This window comes from Pleurodeles waltl, chromosome 3_1 (assembly GCF_031143425.1).
Source record: "Pleurodeles waltl isolate 20211129_DDA chromosome 3_1, aPleWal1.hap1.20221129, whole genome shotgun sequence".
Lineage (NCBI taxonomy): Eukaryota > Metazoa > Chordata > Amphibia > Caudata > Salamandridae > Pleurodeles > Pleurodeles waltl.
In genome coordinates this window covers 1,866,611,079-1,866,634,372 of record NC_090440.1, presented here as the reverse complement: position 1 = coordinate 1,866,634,372, position 23,294 = coordinate 1,866,611,079, and the positions used below count along the sequence as shown (strand labels likewise).

Sequence of the window (23,294 nt, the reverse complement as noted above, 5' to 3'; positions counted from 1 at the left end):
TGAACTCTTACTGGAGAGCCTAGATCAGTTTTCCTGCTGCTTGACATACTCCAAAATGGCCGACACTTTTAGCTCTCGATTTACATGTATTTGGATGCCATAATGGCTGCCATTGTTCCTTCCCATAGCTCCAGACCAGTCCCTTTTCACTTTCCACTACTCCCAGTGTCTGCTTATAAACTCCATGGTTACAGAAACTTTGTGATCCCGGGTTGCAGATCCAGACGCAGGTTTACTGGCAATGCCCATACATACTGAAAGTAAGTGTCGTCTTACAGGTTCACTGGGTATGTGTTTGATTTGACGGCATCACCGCGACCTCAACTTCGCTACTGCCCTTTTTTTGTTTACCCAGCAACTTACATATTTATGTAGTTATTCGTGACGCTGAGCTCTGAGGCTAATCCTTTTCCTCGGCTCGCGCACGCTGACACTTTTAGGATTGACTCGGTGTCCGTGCGCGCTTTATTGATTTCGGCACATCATTGCCGTATGTGATTTGCGCTTTCATTTATACGATGCCCATACATATTTTAAAGTAAGCAACTAACAGGTCCACTATGTATGTTTTTGATTCGACGCATTACTGCGGCCTCAGCGTTGCTATTGCCCGCTTTATTTATTCAGCTACCTACGGAGTCACGCGTGACGCTGGGCTCTGGGATTAATTCCTATTCCTCAGCCCTCGCACGCTTACACATTTAAGAACGACTTGATGTTCATACGCGTTCCCTGTATTTCGGCATATCTTTGCCAATAATAACGCGCGCCTTCGATTTGATGCACCTTGCTGTCCTGACCCGTATTAGTCTCTCTACCCCGAGTGTATAGCTATTCCTAGAGCGACACGTAAGAAATGGATGCCCCTGCCATTTCGGCAGTACAGGGATACACGTGTAATCTCTAGACACGTATCTTCTTTTTCAATAATTTTAACACACGTGCTGGGTCCTGTGGTTGCATTTCTTCGCAAGAGTCTTGACATACCTTTGACTGCGCATTCACCTATTAACTCATGGCCATATCATAATTAGTTTTTTTCCTTTGCAGGCTCTATGATCTATTATGACATCATGGGCTCTCAATTGAATTATTCTAATTAGTGTTATGAGAGTCACGCTAATGATATCTTATGTCCCCTTATCTATTTATATATGTATAGATCAGAATTGACCTTTCTAGCCTGGACTTCCCCGATGTGGCCCTACCATTAATTTTTGGAGGGTAAGCTATTGTGAATATTTACATTCCTAAATTGGCTTGTGCACTCTTATTTATTATTATTTTTTCCTAGTCACTCATATACCACTTGGCACTAGAGTGAATTTGCACTTCAATCTTGGGGTTGCACAGTATATATATTGTTTTGTGTTTAATGCTAATTGAGGTTCTCTGCTTTTTATATTTCCTTAGGTTTTTGACTTTTATATGTGATAAACTTCGCAATTCAAAGGATTAGGTATATTATTGGGTCCTGACGAATCGCATAAGGTAATTCCTTGATAACAAGCGAGAAACATGTTGACCAATCATATAGAGTGACACAGGGGATCCTGTGTACTCTGTCTTTTGAGGTTTATACCTACCTGGCTTTCATGGTAATTGTGGTCATTACTCCACCAATTCCCAACTTTATTTGATTTTAATCTTGTCAGAGGTTGAGTCATGAGCATTAAAATTATTAGATTCTACCTCTAGATATTTTTTTTTTTTTTTTTCCTATTTACCAATCCTTCACTTTATTCCTTTTCTCAACCGGCCAGAAACGAGTTTTCTAAAAAAGATCTCCGGCAAAGAGCCCCCCTGTGGGGCCCGTCAGGCATTGCAGTGCCGGCCTGACGAGGAGCTGGCCCTATGATGAAGCATGTCACCGGATGGTGAGTGAGGGCTTTTGCTTCGATAAAGTTCGCCTTTCAATGACTCGCTGAACTATTTCCTTGAAAGAAACCCTTTAGCATTAGGTGGAACCGTGTGTAACCTTTTTTGATTTCTTATCTATTGGGAACCTTACACACGGGACCAGGAGTTATTCTCCGAATATCCCATTTTTCTTGCCCCTCCTGTGTTGTTTTTTTTGATGATTTAGAGTAGCCTTTGGCTACGGGGCTTCTTCATTTTTTCCTTTCTTTTTCCTCAACACCCAGATAAACTATATCTGTTGGTGTAATATGGCGGACCTACAGGGTCTTAGCTTTGATGATAGCATGGTCCAGGCTATCCTACAAACCCCCTCTATCCTAGGGGATGTCATCAGTGGTCCTACGAGTGGTAACAAAGAAGACTGGAGCAAATTATCAGCTCTTAAGAAGGAACTCATTAAGACTATTTTACACGGCACCATTATGACTGAATATCTCAGTGCCAACATATCTCCTAATGGCCTTATTGTCACCAATGTGCCTAGGATCTTTCTCCAAGATCTTCCGTTTCGCCTTGACTGGTCACAGATATCGTGGAAATGCACTCGTGATTGGTTAATTCTTATCATCAACACTTCCAAACGTTTGGCAGACTCCATTACCATCCAGATCTCCATCACTGAAGCAGCCATGAAAACGACAGTCCAACTTGCGCAATTTAAATCTCGCTTAGCCGAGATTAACCTGGAACTTAATGAATCCAAGGAATATCTTACACGCCAGAAAGTTAACAAATTACAGAAAGACATCAAACGATTTAGCAGAGAGAGAATATATCCTTATACTAAAGACGACTATCAATGTGAAGGTTCTTCTGACATCTCGGATGATTCAGACGCCTCACAACGGAGACCCCGCTTTCCACAGAACAGCTCCAGCTCGGATGACTGGAGCGGAGATGAGGGACAGAGACCGAATCGGAACCGTTATATTCCACCTGCCCAGTTCAACTCTCCCTTTCCTTATCAACCAATACCACATTGGCAACCTATGCCTATGCCATACTTTCAACCACAGCCCCAATACAACTTTAATCCTTTTTTAGGAAGAGGCCGGGGCAGAGGCAGAGGAAGAAACAGAAGGAGAGGCAGAAATGTTCATTGGGCTCAAGAAGAGCCCCAGATGATCACCAGAAGCCGCAGTGCGACGGGCCAAAAGAGACCCTAGTGGTCAACCTTTCGAATTCCGTCCTGACCTCATCAGAATTGACAGTCCTAGAAAAAGGCTTAGGCTTTGTGCCCACTCCAAGGGAGGATCAATTCAGATTAAATTGCGAGATGGCAGCCTTGTTCCGCAAAATCAGACTCCATTTCTTCTTTAAAGACCGTCAAGGTGTGGAGACTAGGGGCGACACCAATTTAAGGAATCCCTCAAATTTCATGCCTCCAACCACCTCGGTCCCACTGGAAGTACTCACCTTTGAAAAGGCGGTTAGTCATGAAATTCAACAGCTTAACTCCCCTAAAGTTTTTCAGAACATCTCTAAATTGGAACGGGTGGCTATTAACTCTCTGTCTTCCAACCCAGATATCGTCCTGAAACCTGCAGACAAAGGTGGAGCCATTGTGGTTATGGACACTACCTATTACCAACAGGAATGTAGAAGATTACTTAGTCATACATCTTACTACCATCCCATTTCCACCGATCCCACCTCACGTTTACAACGTAAAATTCGCGGCATGATTATGGAAGCAGTAGCATCTGGTTGGATTACTCAACAAGAAGCGGAGTTTCTTGACACTAAGAACCCCAGAATTCCATACTTCTACTGTCTCCCAAAAATCCATAAAGGTCTCTCTCCCCCTGGACGTCCCATAGTATCCGGCATTGGCTCACTATTGGAGCCGCTATCCAAATTCTGTGACTTCTTTTTACAACCTATCGTCCAGAAAACATCCACCTTTTTAAAGGACACGAAAGATACTCTTGTTCTATTGAACGACATAAATGAGGCAGGTGCAACTGATATACTGATATGTTTGGATGTAGAGGCTCTCTACACCAACATTCCACAAGAGGCCACCCTTGCTGCTGTAGAGGAAATACTTCTGACTGATAACTGGACCTACAACACGCCAGTGAGCTTCATCATGCAATGTGCGGCCGTGGCCCTCCAAGAGAACTTTTTTCAATTTGAGAATAGTCTCTTCCATCAGATACAAGGTACATCGATGGGCAGCACATTTGCGCCTAGTCTGGCATGTCTTTACATGTTTACCTTTGAACAACGCCACATTTTGACTCCTGAGCAACCATTCTTTTCCAATATTAAATTATGGCGTAGATATATAGATGATATCTTGGTAATTTGGAAGGGCGAGATGGAACATGCAATAGCCTTTACCCATTGGGTCAATACGTTAGATACCCATCTGCGCTTTAGCTCTACTGTCTCTAACAAGGAAGTTTCCTTTTTGGACTTACAAATTACCCTTAAGGATGGTTTCCTTAATTCATCTGTATACCACAAACCTACGGACCGCAATAGCCTTTTACTTTACAGCAGCCATCATCCCAAAGCCCTACGAGATAATTTACCTTTTGGCCAATTTTTGAGGATACGACGTAACTGCTCTGACAAGAATGACTTTCATACACAAGCCGACACTCTATGTCGTAAACTGAATGACCGGGACTATCCCCCATTGAATATTCGACGAGCAAAAAAGAGGGCTGGCAATATCCCCAGAGACACGCTATTGATTAACAACACTCGGTCACAACAGAACAGATTAACTTGTGTTACCACATTCACTCCTCTCAGTAATCGAATAAAGGGTATTGTCCGTAGGCTCTGGCCCATTCTCACCAGTGCAGGTGCTACACTAGAACGTCCTCTATTTGCCTTCAAAAGAACGCCTAACATCAAAGATTTGGTGGTTCACACTAGACCCACAGTAGTTCGGCCCCCTGACCACCTGGGACCGAGTCAATGGCTTAGAGTTAAAGGACATTATCCCTGTGGCTCTTGCAATGTGTGCCCCCTGACTCGTAACATCCAAGAAGTGGACATAGGGGAACAAAAAACTTGGCAATTAAGATCTCATACCAATTGTCGGACTAAGAACTGCATTTACATGATCACTTGTCCATGTGATCTAAAATACATTGGCATGACGACAAGAATGGTTAAGATCCGTATTAATGAACACCGGAGCACCATTAGGTGCAAGAGATCGTCCACAAAATTGACCAACCACTTTATCGAAAAACAGCACACCCCAAACGATATCAAATGGTTTGTTTTGGAAACTATGAGAGACAACATTGATATCACAAAGAAACTTTTCGAAAAGGAACAACGGTGGGTCTTCAGACTTAAGACACACATAGTTGGCCTAAACGATGATATTCAATGGGTTAACTTCATTCACTAAAACCCTTCTTTTCTATATCCTAACCTTACCTTGAATTGAATCGGATATGCTCAATTACGTGGGAGACCCTTCTTGATCATTCTGAAGTTTTCTTTCCCATGCTTACCTGTGATATTGCCCGCGATTATATATATACATATTCCAAAATATATATATATTGACATGTTTCCTTTTCTTCTTTTTATTTCAAACAAATTTTCTTGAACTCTTACTGGAGAGCCTAGATCAGTTTTCCTGGTGCTTGACATACTCCAAAATGGCCGACACTTTTAGCTCTCGATTTACATGTATTTGGATGCCATAATGGCTGCCATTGTTCCTTCCCATAGCTCCAGACCAGTCCCTTTTCACTTTCCACTACTCCCAGTGTCTGCTTATAAACTCCATGGTTACAGAAACTTTGTGATCCCGGGTTGCAGATCCAGACGCAGGTTTACTGGCAATGCCCATACATACTGAAAGTAAGTGTCGTCTTACAGGTTCACTGGGTATGTGTTTGATTTGACGGCATCACCGCGACCTCAACTTCGCTACTGCCCTTTTTTTGTTTACCCAGCAACTTACATATTTATGTAGTTATTCGTGACGCTGAGCTCTGAGGCTAATCCTTTTCCTCGGCTCGCGCACGCTGACACTTTTAGGATTGACTCGGTGTCCGTGCGCGCTTTATTGATTTCGGCACATCATTGCCGTATGTGATTTGCGCTTTCATTTATACGATGCCCATACATATTTTAAAGTAAGCAACTAACAGGTCCACTATGTATGTTTTTGATTCGACGCATTACTGCGGCCTCAGCGTTGCTATTACCCGCTTTATTTATTCAGCTACCTACGGAGTCACGCGTGAGGCTGGGCTCTGGGATTAATTCCTATTCCTCAGCCCTCGCACGCTTACACATTTAAGAACGACTTGATGTTCATACGCGTTCCCTGTATTTCGGCATATCTTTGCCAATAATAACGCGCGCCTTCGATTTGATGCACCTTGCTGTCCTGACCCGTATTAGTCTCTCTACCCCGAGTGTATAGCTATTCCTAGAGCGACACGTAAGAAATGGATGCCCCTGCCATTTCGGCAGTACAGGGATACACGTGTAATCTCTAGACACGTATCTTCTTTTTCAATAATTTTAACACACGTGCTGGGTCCCGTGGTTGCATTTCTTCGCAAGAGTCTTGACATACCTTTGACTGCGCATTCACCTATTAACTCATGGCCATATCATAATTAGTTTTTTTCCTTTGCAGGCTCTATGATCTATTATGACATCATGGGCTCTCAATTGAATTATTCTAATTAGTGTTATGAGAGTCACGCTAATGATATCTTATGTCCCCTTATCTATTTATATATGTATAGATCAGAATTGACCTTTCTAGCCTGGACTTCCCCGATGTGGCCCTACCATTAATTTTTGGAGGGTAAGCTATTGTGAATATTTACATTCCTAAATTGGCTTGTGCACTCTTATTTATTATTATTTTTTCCTAGTCACTCATATACCACTTGGCACTAGAGTGAATTTGCACTTCAATCTTGGGGTTGCACAGTATATATATTGTTTTGTGTTTAATGCTAATTGAGGTTCTCTGCTTTTTATATTTCCTTAGGTTTTTGACTTTTATATGTGATAAACTTCGCAATTCAAAGGATTAGGTATATTATTGGGTCCTGACGAATCGCATAAGGTAATTCCTTGATAACAAGCGAGAAACATGTTGACCAATCATATAGAGTGACACAGGGGATCCTGTGTACTCTGTCTTTTGAGGTTTATACCTACCTGGCTTTCATGGTAATTGTGGTCATTACTCCACCAATTCCCAACTTTATTTGATTTTAATCTTGTCAGAGGTTGAGTCATGAGCATTAAAATTATTAGATTCTACCTCTAGATATTTTTAATTTTTTTTTTCCTATTTACCAATCCTTCACTTTGTTCCTTTTCTCAACCGGCCAGAAACGAGTTTTCTAAAAAAGATCTCCGGCAAAGAGCCCCCCTGTGGGGCCCGTCAGGCATTGCAGTGCCGGCCTGACGAGGAGCTGGCCCTATGATGAAGCATGTCACCGGATGGTGAGTGAGGGCTTTTGCTTCGATAAAGTTCGCCTTTCAATGACTCGCTGAACTATTTCCTTGAAAGAAACCCTTTAGCATTAGGTGGAACCGTGTGTAACCTTTTTTGATTTCTTATGGAATTGATTCAACATAACTGGAGTGGTAAAATGAATTTGTCTTTTTTCAGCTCGGATTGGATGACACTATCAATTCCTATATTAAACACTTTCAAACCAAAATGCCTAAGGACTTTGTCACTTTTCTAGCTCTGTGTAAATGGTACTATGCGTATCCTTTGTTTGAAAACTCTGCTAGAAAAACATGCATTTGAGGCTTGAGTTTGAGCAGTTTTAGCTTTTCAGTGGTAATGTAGAGTGTTTCCTAACTGCTCTCCATCTAAATGTTATAAATACATTCATTCATTTTGGGTCAGTTTCTCCTAAGTTTGAATAAAATACTAAAAATAATTAATATTGCGACTTATAACCCTAAAACACTGGCACATTGTACCCATCCTTAAAGAAACAATCAGTCACTAAATATATAACCACTCATATTGATGGAAGAGTGCCACTGAGTTGACGTCAACTACCCTGCTAGACTACCTGTAGCAGTTATTCTATGCAGGTATTGAGTTCCTGGCCCATGTTAAGATTCTTTATTTTTAGTCTTTTATTCAAACTTGAGAGAAACTTCTCAAATATGATTGAATGTATAAATTACATACTATGCCCACTGGGACTTGATGTGATGATGTAATATCAAGATTGCAATGTCTTGAAAAAGAGTTTATGTTGAGCAATTGCCCAAATACGACTGAGCACATATGTTGTACAATATGCCCACTAGAGTGTGTTGATGGAGCATATTTGAGGTTTAATTGATAATATATACAAAGTATACATACGTTTAGGTCATATGGAGCAATATTGTTATGAATATATGTAAAATGGCAAACATGCTCGCCGTGAACTGACTTGAATGGTGTGGCATTCAATAACGAATGAGAAAAAACAGAGTCTGAAATAAAATTCATATTTGTATTTTGTGATTTTACTTTGAATTTATATCTAACATTGTCTAACTTTTACACTTTCAGTGGCTGGTGTCAGTATATATGTATCTTTAATTTTAATCTTTAATTTTACACCAGAGTACCATGTCTGTTCTTGGAGGAGGCGGGATGGAGTGACGTAAGCCTCTCAGTCTTCCCCCAAACCTTTTCCCTTCACCACACCTATTTTTGCTGATCTTGTTTGTTGGCCTTAGAACTCTGTGCACTTTACTACTGCTACCAGTGCTAATGTGCTTGTGCTCTCTCTCCTGAACATGGTAAAATTGGCTTAGACACAGTTAGCTCATCATTTTACTTGTAAGTGCCTAGTAAAGTGATAATGCACCCGGGGTCTGTAAATTAAATGGTAATAGTGGAACTGCAGCACTAATTGTGGCACCTACTTTTGTCGACTTTTCAAAATGTCTCAGGCCTGCCATTGTGGCCTGTGTGTGAAGTTTTAAACTGTCACGTTTTACAAAATAATGTCAGGCCCAAACATTCTTTTTTAAATATATGTCACCCCTAGAGTACGACCTAAATAGCCCAGAGGATGAGGTGCAGTGTATTTAAAATGTTGTGCATGTACCTTTAAGTTTTACAGGTCCTAATAGGAAAAAATTCCTAAATTAGTTTTCCACTTCTGCATGGCATCCCTCTCCGATAGGATAAGTGCTAACTTTCAATTGGGTCAGGTAGAAAGTTTGAGTTTGGTGTCTAAATTTTTTTAATTAAAAGCCCTCTTTAATGATTAATTTGAGTCACAATTTTGAAAATGGCACTTTTAGAAAGTTAGCACTATCTTGTGCTAGCTATTTCATGCCTACGGTCTGAGCCTAGGTCACATGACTAGGTGTAACTGGCAGTTGCTCTGTGTGCATTTCTCCTAGACAGTGAGACAAAGGGAAGAAAGGTGTTGGCAGGAGGGGCTACTCTGGCTCAAGAGGGGAGAATCTGTCACCTGCCACACTTGCACATCACAAAGGCTCTGCCTGAACACACTCACAAAGTGTTTGTCACTAGTCGTTTGCCTCCCCCCGACAAGCTGGGGCCAGGGCAGGGAGGAAGGGGATGCCTGACGCCTCAGGAGGCTGGAAGACTCTAGAAGCATCTCCTACTTCAAAGTGGGAACCTTGTATAAATATTGGACCTCAGACCCCACACATCTGGACCTACCATAGAGTCAGAACAAGGAATGCTGGGCCACCTTGCTGCAAGAAGAACTTCTACTCCGCTGCTCTCCTGCCTGAGTGTAAAGGACTAGACTCACATCTTGAACCAAGCCCACAGTAGTGACTCCAAGGGCTAGTTGACTGGCTTCCAGATCAGACACCTCAGGGACAGAACAAGCTTCCCCATCTTGAACCCAGCACTTGGACTCTGCCAGCTGTTAGTCCCATGTGGTGCCACTCCAGTTCCAGACTCTTGGAAGTGCGCCTGAAGGTGATCTGTCAGCAGCACCAATACAGTGCAAAACATCTGCCAGAAACTCTGCATCAGAACCACTGCACAATGCATCCCTGGTGGAGGTCTTTGCATCGCAAGCCCCTTGTCAACAGTATCCTTGATGACAATGCGAACTGCGAATCACAAGGCCAGGAGCTTCCTCGGAACCAGGCGGTGCGTGACGCATCTTCTAGGCAGGACGTCACATTGCTAGCCCCTTGTCAACAGCATCCTTGATGACAATACAGAACTGTAAATCACAAGGTCAGGAGCTTCTCCGGAACCAGGTAGCGTGTGATGCCTCTTCTAGGCAGCACCTCACATCACATCACCAGCCCCTTGTAACCGGCATACTTGATGACAATTCAGGACCTTGCATAGCAGCATCCCAGAACTACTGCTACACGGCGCAGCTCCTCTTCATGACCTTGCATTGCCTAAGCTGAGCATAACACCCCCAATGCGGAACCTCAGCATCGCTCCAGGATTTAAGGTACTGTGTTAAGCAGGCCTACCCTTGCCCCTGTAGCCGGCCTGTGCTCCATCCCGGTTGGCCTGAACTTGTACCTTTGTCCCAGTCTAGTATGAGTAGATAACCACAGTCGCACTTCGTGTTTTTTGGCACTATTTGCACTTAAAACTTTAAAATTGTATATCTCTGGTTCTATAGATTGTTATGTGATTTTGGCCTTAAATTATTTATTACATTTTACTCTATTATCCTAAATTGGTGGGGGATTTTTCTTGTGTTCTGTTTTCAGTTGATTACTGTATGAGTGTTGCATAAATATACACTATCTTTAAGTTAAGCCTGGCTGTTTTTGGGCCAAGCTACCAGGGGGTTAGGAATGGATTAAAATGTGGTTTGCTTGTAACCTCACCTTGACAAGGACTGTGGTTGCTGCTTGAGTAGGGTTTCACCTCCCAACCCAATTTCTTACACACACACACACACACACACATATACATATTCATAAATAAAACATTAAGGAGAGGTTATAGTTAGGTGAAAATGTCAGTTATAAAAAAAATGAAAAATAAACACGGAAATTCACCAGTCAGTTTAGTGAGCTAACTAGAACTTGCCCCCATCGTGCACTGCTTATGACCTTACTTATTACAGCACTCATGGACATGTTCAATGACATCATTGATGACCTCACTAATGACATCATCCAGTGACACTGAAATGTATTTAATAAACTACATCTAGAACAAATTGTCTATAACTTCAGCACATCTAACAAATGTAATCTTTTGGAACATGCTAGGCCTCCCTATGAGGTTTGCATGTAGGCGGGCTCTCCATGAACAGTTGTCCACAGGACAATAGCAGTGCGGAGTAGAAGCTTTACCACCCAAGAGGGGTTGAGTCTGAAGGTAGTGGGATCTCCGTGAAACATTGTGCACACGGCGATGGCTATACAAAGTAGGGGTTTGACCACTTAATGCAGCTTTGGTGTTTTGAGAGAGTGGACTTTATGTGAAAATGTGTGTACATTCAGAAGGATGTGCATAGTAGGGGCTTGTATGTCTAGAGGCAGAGGACTACATTTTAATTATTATTATATATAAGCAAATATGTTTATAATATATATTCTTTATATGATTATGTGCCTTTAATACTTCAATGTCTTGTCAGGGGTAGTAAGTTTTACATGAATACAAAACAATTACGTATTTGAAAGGCTGTACTAGTTTGTGGAGTACATTGAACAGCAGTAAGGTGGATAACATCATTTGAGTTGTCATTTGAGATGTCATTAAAAATGAAATGTTTATGGTCAAAAGCAGTGCATGATGGGGGTTGCAAATTATAGTTAGCTAGGTAAACTATTACTGGTGACTGTCAGTGGCTTTTTGAGTTTAAAATGTTATTCAAAAGGCCATTCACTACCTAAGCGTGCTTAATCATGCAGAGGGACTGAGCTATTCATGAAAAGCTGTACAGTGTGCAGCCTTTCTGTAGTAGTGGCTTGTCACCTAACTGAGAATGGGTGTCTGGAGGGAGTGGGTTCTCCTTGAAGAGCAGTACAAAGAGCACAGGCTGTGCATAGGGGCTTGCCTACCCAACAGAAATTATGTCTCTGTAAGGAGTGGGCTCTATACACAGCCTGGGTACTGAGCGCAGGCTATGCATAGTAGAAGCTTACCCAGGTAATTAGGCTTGAGTCTCTGGAGGGAGTGGGTTCTATGCACAGTCTGCATACTGAGCACTGACAATGCATAGTATGGGCTTGCCAACCTAATGGAGTTTCTGTGTTTGGAGGGAGCAGGCTCTATGCACGGACTGCACACTGAGCGCAGACTGTACATAGTATGAGCTTGACCAGCTAATGGGGCTTGGCTCTCTGGAAGGAGTGGGTGCGACCCACATTGTGTACACTGAGCACTGACTGCAGATAGGAGGGGTTAATTCACATTATGGGGCTTAGGTTTCTGGAGGAAGTGGGCTCTATGCATAGCCTGCACAATCATTGTTGACTGTTTATACTATGGGCTTACCCACCTAATAGTGTTTTCATGTCTGGAGGGAGTAAGCTATACATAGTCTGCACACTGAGGGCTGACTGTGCGTAGTAGGGGTTTGGGCATTTAATGGTGCTTCAAAGTATATTGGGAGTGCACTCTTTGTAAAGAGCTTTGCACAGCACAATGGCTGTGCTTTCATTTTTTCACTCTATAAATGTACCTCAAATATTTTTCTAAAGAAGCTATAACAGTAAATATGTCCTCACCAGCAGCCCCAATATATGCACTTGCTGCATTATTTTCAAGTGTAGAGTTAGAAAAAGTAATTCTGTTCTCCCAAAATATATGGCATTCTCCCCAGTGTCTGTGGGGCTGGAGTTAAAATAGTGATACTGAATTTCCAAAGCACAAGAGTTATATCTGTAAATGTAATCCACACTCCAAAATTATTTGCAACTTCCCCTATTTAAGTTGGACTGCAGTTACAACAGAACATTACCCCCTAGCTATTTAAAAAAAAACGTTTTTAATATTTGGTATAACATTATGTTTTTTGCTATTCTTTTATATTTTTGTAATATTTCTGCTACAGTTTAATTTTTTTCTAATTATATTGATGTTATTAATGAGTTTAAAAAATGGATATGTGCATTGTTTCTAAAAAGTAAAGTGGATGAACAAATTCTGAATGTGTTTAGACATTTTTATATTGTTACATCTAGAGTGTGATTTTTGATAAAGTTGATAAAGTTTTTATTTTTATTTTTAATAACTGACCTAATTTATATTGTAAGATTGCATAAATGTATATTGATTAAACTAAATGTATATTTCTAAGTAGATCTTTATTTAATTACAAACAAAAAAATACATTTGTATTTCTGCAGGAAAATATGATGTATTAAATATTTTATAAAAAACAATCATATTTTTACATTTTTATTTTAACTTTGTATAACATTATTTAAAAATAATTGTAGTGTTTCTGTAGTGTTGCAATTGTTTTGGTTAACTACAGTTTTGTACTTGATTTTTTGGTTTAAGTTTCACTTTTATATTTTAAAATACTATATTTTGGTAATGGATATATTTGTAGTTTGTACAGTCTTTTGAACATAGTATTTTTGTACTTTACATTATAATTATGAAAAGTCAATATTTCTTGTTGTTAATACAGTATTTAATATCGATATTTTAAGGCCACTGTTAGAAATGAGGTCGCTAGTTGGCAGAGGTATCCACCTTTGTTCAAATAGGGACCACAATTCTAGTCAGGGTAAGTCACATACAATCCAAATTAGTCTGTGCCCACCCTCTGGTAGCTTGGCACTGAGCAGTCAGGCTTAACTTAGAAGGCAATGTGTAAAATATTTGTGCAATAAATCATGCAATAACACAGTGAAAACACCACAAAAAGACAACACACAGGTTTAGAAAAATATATGATAATTATCTAGTTAAATTAAGGTAAAAAAAAGATCAAGATTCAAGAAGCACAAGTTGAGGTATTACTTTTGGAAGTTTAAGAAGAGTCTTAGATCTTAAAAATCAACAGTTGTCTCTTGTTTGCACAAAGTACCTGGTTTGCATCGAAATTACCACGTACGGAGACCACAGAGGTGGAGATAGGTGGAAAAATGAGGTGTGCATTGGATTTTCCAATGCGGCACAGATGATGCGTTGTTTCTTTACATGCTGCAAGGGGCTTTGAGTCAATTTCCGGCGTGAAGTATTGGATCCTCACTGCGATGAGGGGTTCTTTTGATGCCGATTGATGATGCAAGGAAAATCCTGGGCGAGCAGGACTAAGCCACAAGTGTTGCATTGATCCGGTATAGTAATGCGTCATATTTTCCATCACACGGCAGGCATTGCGTTGATTCTTCACTCAGGAAGTGGGGCTGCATCATTCCAGCTTGGCTGGGCGTCGGTCTGGTAGGTCTGTGCGTCGCATTTCCGGTCGTAATGCAGGGGCTGTGTAAATCTTCTCTCTGGAAGTCTGGCTGCGTCATTCTGTTTCAGCTGTGCGCCAATTTTCTCATCACAGGGCAAGCTGTTTGTCGTTTCCGGATGGCTGTGCGATGATTTTTGGCGCACAAGGAGTTTCTTCAAGAGGTGAAGTCTTTTTGGCCCTGAGAGTTCAGAAAACAGTAGGCTAGCTCAATCCAAGCCCTTGGAGAGCACTTCTCAGCAAAGTCAGAGGCCAGCAAGGCAGCAGGGCAACAGCAAGGCAGCAGTCTTTCACAGCAAAGCAGTCCAGGTGAGTCCTTTGGGCAGCCAGGCAGTTCCTCTTGACAGGTTGCAGGATCTGGTCCAGAAGTATCTGATTTGGTGGGGTCAGAGTCCCAGTTTATATACCCAAAAATGCCTTTGAAGTGGTGGAGTCCTCAAAGAATGGTTTTGAAGTGCACAAGGTCCCCTTTCATGACAGTTCTGTCTACCAGGGTCCCAGTAGGGGTTTTGGCAGTCCATTGTGTGAGGGCAGGCCACTAACCTTTGACATGTAATTGTCTGGCCCTCCACTCTTCCAGCCCAAGAAGACCCATTCAGTATGCAGATGAGTGCAGGTGTGTCAGAGTATCCTGTGTTTGTGGTTGTCTGGGTGAAATGCACACAGAAGCTGTCAACCAGCCCAGCCCAGACGTGGATTGGAAACAGGCTGTAAGGCACAGGTGGTTTTTAAGTGCAGAGAAATGCTCACTTTCTAAAAGTGGCATTTCTAAAACAGTAATATAAAATCCAACTTCACCAATAAGCAGGATTTTCCATTACCTTCTAGCCATACTAAACATGACCTGCCTACTTCTTTCTGATAAGAATCTACTGCTCAAACAGTATATGAGGGTAGCCCAAATGCTAGCCTATGAAAGGAACAGGCCTCACAGTAGGGGAAAACGAATTTAGGAGTTTTCCACTACCAGGACAAATACAACACACAGGTATATGTCCTGCCTTTTATCCTATATAGCACCCGGCCCTATGGGGAACCTGGGGCCTACCCTAGAGGCAACTTATATGTTGAAAAATGAGAGTTTAAGGCTTGGCAAATACTTTTAAATGCCAAGTAGAAGTGGCAGTGAAATTGCACACAGGCCTTGCAATGGCAGGCCAAAGACATGGTTATGGGGCTATGTATGTGGGTGGCACAATCAGTGCTGCAGGCCCAATAGTAGCATTTAATTTAAAGGCCCTGGGCACATGTATTACACTTTACTAGGGACTTACAAGTAAATTAAATATGCCAATTGGGTATGAGCCAATGTTATCATGTTTTTAAGGGAGAGGGCATATGCACTTTAGCACTGGTTAGCAGTCCTAAAACCAGCAAAACAATGTCAGAAAAGTGGAGGGAGGCAGGCAAAAAGTTGGAGGATGACCACCTCAGGCTGTCAGGTCTAACAACCACAATATTTTATATGGTTGATATTGTGACGAACCAACCTAGAAAATAATTTTTAAAGTGTTATATTTCTGCCTATTGCTGCTCCTAATCACACAATGAATTCTAATGCAAGATCATTAGCTACACTTGTGTATCACAGAATCAGTCACTAATGCAGTTGTTTATGATCTTCATCCACTAGCTGAGAGAAATTTGATTATATTAGATCAGTAGTCTTGATACTGTCAACTTGATGCCCTTCCATGAGTTGAAGTGGTCTGTAAAAAGAAGTCCTAAAATGCACTAGACTTATGTCCATGTCCAGGGTTGTTGACATGATGAAATGGTGGCAGCATAACAGCTTCTGTACATTATACTACTCAGACATTTTTCTCTGGTAGGTTAAATAAGGTGCCCATCAAACCTGCTCATGTAAAGTGCTACAAATATATGTCTCTGTGTAAAAAATAATAAAGTGCCTAGAGTTTGTTTAGTAGGAGAATAATAATATTTACTTAATGGAGTGATGACTGATGGATGTTTAATGAGACATCCTTGGTTCATAAAACTGATTATTTAAATGATGACCATTGTTTTTGCTTTTGTGAACTCAAATTCACATTAAGAATATTCAATATGTGAGACATAACAGTCCGTCTGGGTTTCATGGTTGGACTCAGTCAACTTGGTGGTGCACTTTATGTATATAAAATAACCCATTCCTGTTAAATATACCTTCACACTGACTCCATGGAATTGGAGATTGAGAGCCTCAACAGGATTTGTGATTTTTTAATAATATTTCCACGTGTGCAATCCAAAGATTTAATTTGAAAGGATGAGTTTGAAGGTGTAAGTGCATTTAAGATGTGAGGGGTTCAAAAATATATACACCTGGATTTTAACCCTTCAAATATGGCGGACACATGGCGATTTGCTTGCTCATGCAGTAATGTTACTTCAGAAGTGTTCCAAGTCCTCTGTTTATTTCTATGTATAGTCAGCTTCAAATCTGTTGGTCTTAGGACTTTGTGCAGTTTACCACTGCTAACCAGTGCTAAATCAATTGTGCTCACTCTCCCAATCATGTTTTGATTGCCATATACCCACAGCGTACAAATTGAATGCTATCAATGGGCCTTCTGCAGCTATTGTGTTATCCACTTAAGTATCACTTTAAAACAGGTCCTAGAGCTCCATTGCAGTCTAAATGCAAATTTAAACTGTCATATCAACTTGGTATTTAAACCTCATTGTCAAGCCTTAAGTTCCCCTTTTATTACATAGAAGTTACCGCTAAGGTAGGCCCTATATAGCCCACAGGGCAGGATCCTGTGTACTTGAAAGGCTGGACATGTACTTTTACGTTTTACATATCCTCCTAGTGAAAAATGTCTTATTTGTTTTTCCACTACTGTTCGGCCTACCTCTCCCATAGGATATCATTGCAATTCCTGATAACATTTAATAAGCTACAATTGTAAAGTCAGATTTTTTTATTACAATTTTCAAAAGACCACTTTTAGAAAATTGCCCATTTGGGTCGACAAATGCAAAAAGAACAGATATGGAGGGAATGCTGAACAATGTCACAGTCACAGATCTGGGTTTAATCCATCTTTATTTTGCTTGCCATGCCATTCCAGTTTGGACCCAGCCATATGCAAATCAGTGTTGACCCTGCCTCCCCATGGGAGCAATCTAGCTTGAATTGCTCGGCCAGGTCCTCCCTGGACCAGAAACAAACATCCTAGGACCGGTTTCAGGCTATCACCCTTCATCAGCCAGGCTAGCTCAAATCCGGTGGCATAGCGGGAAAATTACCCACACCTTGGTATAACCTTTCCACTTCAGACGACAAATGCAAAAATAACAAATGATGAATTGAAGGCTGAACAATGTCAAACATTCACCCCAGTCAGAGATCTGGGCTTAAATCCAATTTTTGCTTGCTACCTATTCCAGTTTGGACCCAGCCATATGAAAATCAGTTTTGACCCTGCTCCCCATCAAAACAGTCCAGCCCAACTGCCAGACCTGCCCTGGAATGGAAACAAGCATCCTGGGACCGGTTTCAGGGTATTATCCCTCATCACTTTTAGAAAGCTGGCATTTTCCTGCCCTTAGCCCTTTTTAGATGCAGCTTATCCTGGGTCAAATAACTGGGTGTGCCATCTTCTGGCAGGATGGGGAGCGGAGCCGAGCATAGCCCGATCTTACAACTGAATAGCCGGTGCTCTGCCTTCAGACAAAAGGCTTACAACCCTGTATTGTAACTGCAGCTAACTTGGAGCTAGGACAGGGGAGATGGGAAATTACATGCACTTCAAAGAACCTTTATAAAACCTTTGACCACCTTCGAGGAGAAGGACCTCAGGGTATAAAATTTGGACTTTCAGACGCACTTTTCAGTTCACTAGCAGAAAGGACTCTCAGAGGATGGCTTGTTGTTGTGACCGGCTGAGCACACTTTCAGACTGCTGCTGTAACTGGAAGGACTGCTTTGCTGCTCTAAGCCTGCCTTGTATCCTCAAAGGTCAGCCTTGGTGTTAATCCCTACATCTTCATCTGTAGCCAGGACTGTCAGAAGTAACTCCAAGGGATAGTATGCTGGCCTGTTCAGAACCACTGGGAAATAAAAGTCTTCTATCATCTTAAACCCACATCTGGACCCATCATGAGTGACTCTTAAACCCCCAAGAGGTGTCCCACCAGTCTTGGATACTTGGTTGTAGTTCTAAAGGCACCCAGATGGCAAAACACCAAAACTGAAGACTATGAGAACCAGGAGGAGACCGGGACCAACCTCCTTGCCTATTCACCCAAGGTGCTTCACTAGTCAGATTGACATCACAGTTTCTCCCACTATGTTCTTCTCCACAGCAGCAAATCCTTTTCAGCAATCCTTTGACAAAGGGGTATCTGGCCTTGTGGAACTGTCTCAGCCACAGCCATGTCCCTCATCCCACTAGAGATTTTCAACTTTCATTTTGGGGACTAAGTCCAAACGTAGAAATCTTTACTGTGGCTTTGAAGTCCATCCAATGATGACGTTCCCTTCTTGGACACTTTTTGCTGTCTTCCCTCAATGAACTTTATCTTCTCTATCACGGTCGGCCATATTTTTCAACTTTGACCCGGTCTTGCATGACTAGATGTCTTAGGTTGGTGCTTTGCTCTTTTAGGCACTAGTTTTCACTAATAAATGTACAAATATATAATTACAGTGCTACTGATTGAATTTTTGTCATGTTGGTGTCAAATAATCTATTAAAATAAAATGTACTCTATTTTTCTAAATTGGTTTAGGATTTTTCTTGTGTTGTGTTCTCATTTTATTACAGTTTGTGTGCTGCATACACACTTCCCACACTGCCTCTATTTTAAGCCTAAATGCTTTTTGTGCTTCCCAGGGTTATGCATAGGAGTGGGTGCTAAATTCCACTCTGCCGGCACTGTTGGAGGAATTTTGGGCACGCAGAGTTCTGGCAAAATTCCTATAACAGCCGCGTGGTGGAGTTTTTTCTCACACGCAGCTCTCCAAGGGTAAGTTGGTGACTGCAAGGGAGAACTGGCATTCTCTAGCATAATTTTCAGGTGCTAGGAGGTCACCCTGTGTGATTTTCTCACTGCGAACGGTTGTGGCGAAGGCAACTGTTCACTGTGAAAGATCTGTCACTGGACTAGAAAAAATACTTGAGCTGCAGCAAAATCAACTCGAGAAGCAGCAAAATCAACTTGAGCAGCAGCTCCCTCTGGTAGGCTGCATGGTGCCGTTCACGATGATTTTTTAGCATAGAACATTTTCCAGATGTTAAAAATCAGCTTGAGCAGCCTGACATGCTGATTTCCGTCTGTTTGCGGAACTCCGCTGAATCTCTGAGTTTTTACTCTGGGAGTTCCACCCACCCCTAGGTATGCACAGGTTAATTTAGTGACTTTTTGTGGTTCACCATTCAAGGGAGTGTGGCTGTTGCTTGCCCAGGGCTCCCACACCAGTCAACCAGCAATCCAATTTCTCACACTAATGATTAGTATGAAGGGTGCAATCTATTCCACTTCTTGTGTTAATGTAAGGCATTGGGCATTAAGTCCTAGTACCTTATGACTCAGGTGTGCCATTGAGTAATTTGTACTATACATGGGGTACTTTATTTTGCAGTTTAATCTCTAAATACGATACAGTAATCATACTTTCTTTTTAGGTATGATCCCTTTGATTTTGGTTTTGATTATAGATTATGATGCATGTTATATTTGGTAGTTAGACCGCACTTTCACTTGTATATACCCCTATTCCTATTTAGTTCCTCTCTGGTCTTTGTTTTAGCCTATATGGTTTTGAATGGTTAAATGAGACCACTCATTCGACACTTCTACTGACCACCACAGAATGAGTACTTGTACTTAATATACATTGGTTTTCATTGATACTTTTACTACCTTTTAAGGACACATTGCTTATATTCCTTTGATACACCAACTGGTGTAAGCCTACCACCATGGAGATCTGGTGACAGCGAAACTATTTGGTTAATTTAGAATAAGTGAACTCATTAGTCATATCATACAGTATTCTAGCCCTGAAGCAGTAGAAGGCAGATGGACCTTACGAAACACATGTTGGCTACAGATGATGCTTAATTTCAAGATAATAAAGTATTCCTCTTTAGTGTCTGTGGTGAATTCTGAATCAGAATTATTATGTGTTGTTTGATTCTTGAGTTCCGAGTCTCTTCCCCCTCAAACACTACCTCCCTGAGAAGCATTTTTCTACTCACCCTCGCTAATGGGTCTCAATTATGGTAATGGGTATTTTTGGTTCAGTTTGTAGACCTATAGTAAGCAGACTTCTGTACACAAGAGGCAAACAATCCCAACCACTATGGTTGTGACCTGCTTTGTGTCACCCAAATGGGGTCTGATCGACGCATGCCAATCCCAAGAAAGCAACCTGTTTTTGAAGTTGGTTTTGGGCCAGTGCTGTAATGGGTGCAAGTGACTGCACCCTGGATGCAGCGATTCCAGTGGGGACTTGTTTTAAATTACTTTTACCTCCTATCTGGGTCTGAAGTACAATTGCAATTGAAGGAAAAATCCATTGATATATTTTCTCCCTAATCTGGGAAAGTGAAATGAGTAATGCCGTGGTAAGTGGTTGGATGAGAACTCTGTGGACACGCCTAAGTGAAATAGTGATAGATGGGTATTGGTGCTTGTCAAGATGTTTAGTGCTGTGAGAACTATGGGTTGGATTTCTCTAGCTTTCTCGAAAGATGCTAAGTCAAAATAGACGGGGGAGAACCAGGGGTGGGAGTGCAGAGACTTGCCAGCAAGGGATTCCTGCTTCTTCCCATTGCTTCCTGCTGAGCTAGAAATAAGGGCAAAGAAAGGAGAAAGAGATCACATACGGTCAATTTTAATGTAGATATAGTGAGGGGATTTGGAATAGAGAAATTGCCACCAGATAGGGCTTAGCTAGCAAGTTTATCATGAATCAGGAATAAAGGAGGGTATGAAACAAACACTGGGACAATTAAAAGAGGCTAGCGAAAATGCTCTACACTTGATAGGTTTGATTCCTTCAGTCTTTTTGAAAGTGGTCTATTAAGGTCTTAAATGCGAAAATATGTCCTGAGCCTTTCCTTCACGTCAGGTAACATGGTGCTTTATCCGGAAGTGAGAAAAATATGTACAACGCTCATTAGAATACATGGAAGTCTGTAATCCCAGTATATACACCTGTCTCTAATTTCTTTATACGGTGTTGTTGTGATGCCAGCAGGCATCTGTAGTAACACAATGATAAACCTGCTCAGCTATAACAGCTTATTACAGTTTAGTTGCAATGTCATAACGCCTACTGTTAGCAGCCAAGGTGAAAGACAGATCGCAAAGCATCATTGCAACTGCATTTTATACACTTTCCTGTTTTCTGATCTGTTTTTCTAAAAATTAAGAGCTATCCACACAATGAAGGGAATTATGTCAACATGTTTTTACTCTCTATAGTTTATTACAGGTAATAAAGAATCTCACCAGCCAGTACTCATTCTGAGCTACACCCTTTTTAATCTGGTTTACATTAAACTGATTTTAATATCCTTTTGCAGAAAATTACTAAATGTGTTTAGGTGTTTAACTTCACACTACAGATTTCACTTTTATTCTTCATGTGTGGAATCGTACTGTCTTTCATATGATGAGAATCAAGGATTTCAGCGGTTTTTGGGATGGGTGATCTGGTGAGCATGTATTATAAAGAACAAAATACCATCTGCCATACGTTAAAAAGATTTAGCAAGTCACTTTGGCGTGCCACGCTTTATGAAGCAACTCGGCCTTCAGTCTTGTTCCTCTAAATGGTCATGGAACTCAGACTTGCACATCCTCATACTGTACGGCAGGGGTCAATTTATCCCATCTACTATAACACACTGAATAATTCCGACATTCTAAAAGCCTATTGCATAGTGTTTACTCATGAGGAAGCTGGGCATTATACATAACAAAAAACAGATGTAAAACCATGTTAATATGTAGACTAATATTTGGTGCAAGCATGGCATGCGCCTGAAGTGAAAAGTTATTTCTGAATGTATTGATCTCTGACGTCAATACAAAAGGCGATCTTTAAGGCAATTAATTTCACAGTAGCATGCTTTATTTTTCATTTGCGCACACGAAAATTGTGCATCTTTTTCTTACCTTTCCCATTCTGTATGCTTCCAAATCATGGCGTTTAAGATAACGTTCCTCTCCTTTTAAATGTGGGCCACCCTGTCACGAGGCTGTGCTGAGGGTCATTTGTTAGCACTCTGTGCGTAGATACAATGGACAGCATGAAACACAAAGGCAACGAGAGCTTCAGTTGATGTCATTTGAACGTATTTCTCTGAAGCACCTTGTCAAACAAGCACGTGCATGACAACGCCTATATGCTTCCACCAGCTTCTCCTGGAAGCGTTAGGAACGCATGAAAATTGGTTAATTTGCATGAGTCATCGACTTTGGAGAGACAACAATGTCAATGTCACAACGCTTTGTGCTGTTTGAATTAAAAAGGGTGGACAGAGAAAAAATGTGGAAAATAAAACAATGAGTTCTGACCTCACTAGAGCTCAATGTTATTGTTCGGATGCACGCTAGCAATGGAATGTCATTGTCAGTAGTCCTGCCCCAGTCCCAATAATTCTGACAGAAACTCTTTAAAAGAATGACGGTTGTAGGTTTATAACACCATTGTTTAGCTTGCAAGTTATCCATCCACTATAATCTTTGAGCTGTGCTTAATTTGTAAATAAAAGGTGCCGGTGCCCAAAGCCCTCCTCTTAAACATGCGGCTGCTGCAATTAAACGTGCGACACGGAATACTGAGGTAGCGTCATTCTGTAGCTATCTCGGGCCTCTTCAATCCATATACAGCCACTCCTTGCCCTTCAACTCACTCTTTTAGCTTTCTCCCATTGTGACGCTTTCTCGTTTTTCTTTTCCTCCGTCTTTCCCATACGTGTCTTTTGCTCGCAGTAAATGCTTGAGGCAGGAAAATAAGCGCCGGCCCTCAAAAATAGGTGCTGGTGC

The 23,294-nt window shown here is 41.3% G+C and overlaps 1 protein-coding gene across 2 annotated transcripts in view; it reads right to left on the bottom strand.

The window, feature by feature from the left end:
* Positions 1–22,515, bottom strand: part of LOC138283443 (gamma-crystallin 1-like) — a 241,402-nt gene extending 218,887 nt beyond the window's left edge. For both annotated transcript variants that reach the window (XM_069221394.1, XM_069221395.1), the window contains exon 1: positions 22,422–22,515. Coding sequence is in view for 1 of the 2 variants with exons in the window: in XM_069221395.1 (XP_069077496.1) it covers positions 22,422–22,430 (9 nt within the window). In the remaining variant the exon portion in view is untranslated. The remainder of the gene's footprint in view (positions 1–22,421) is intronic.
* Positions 22,516–23,294: the final 779 nt, after the last annotated feature.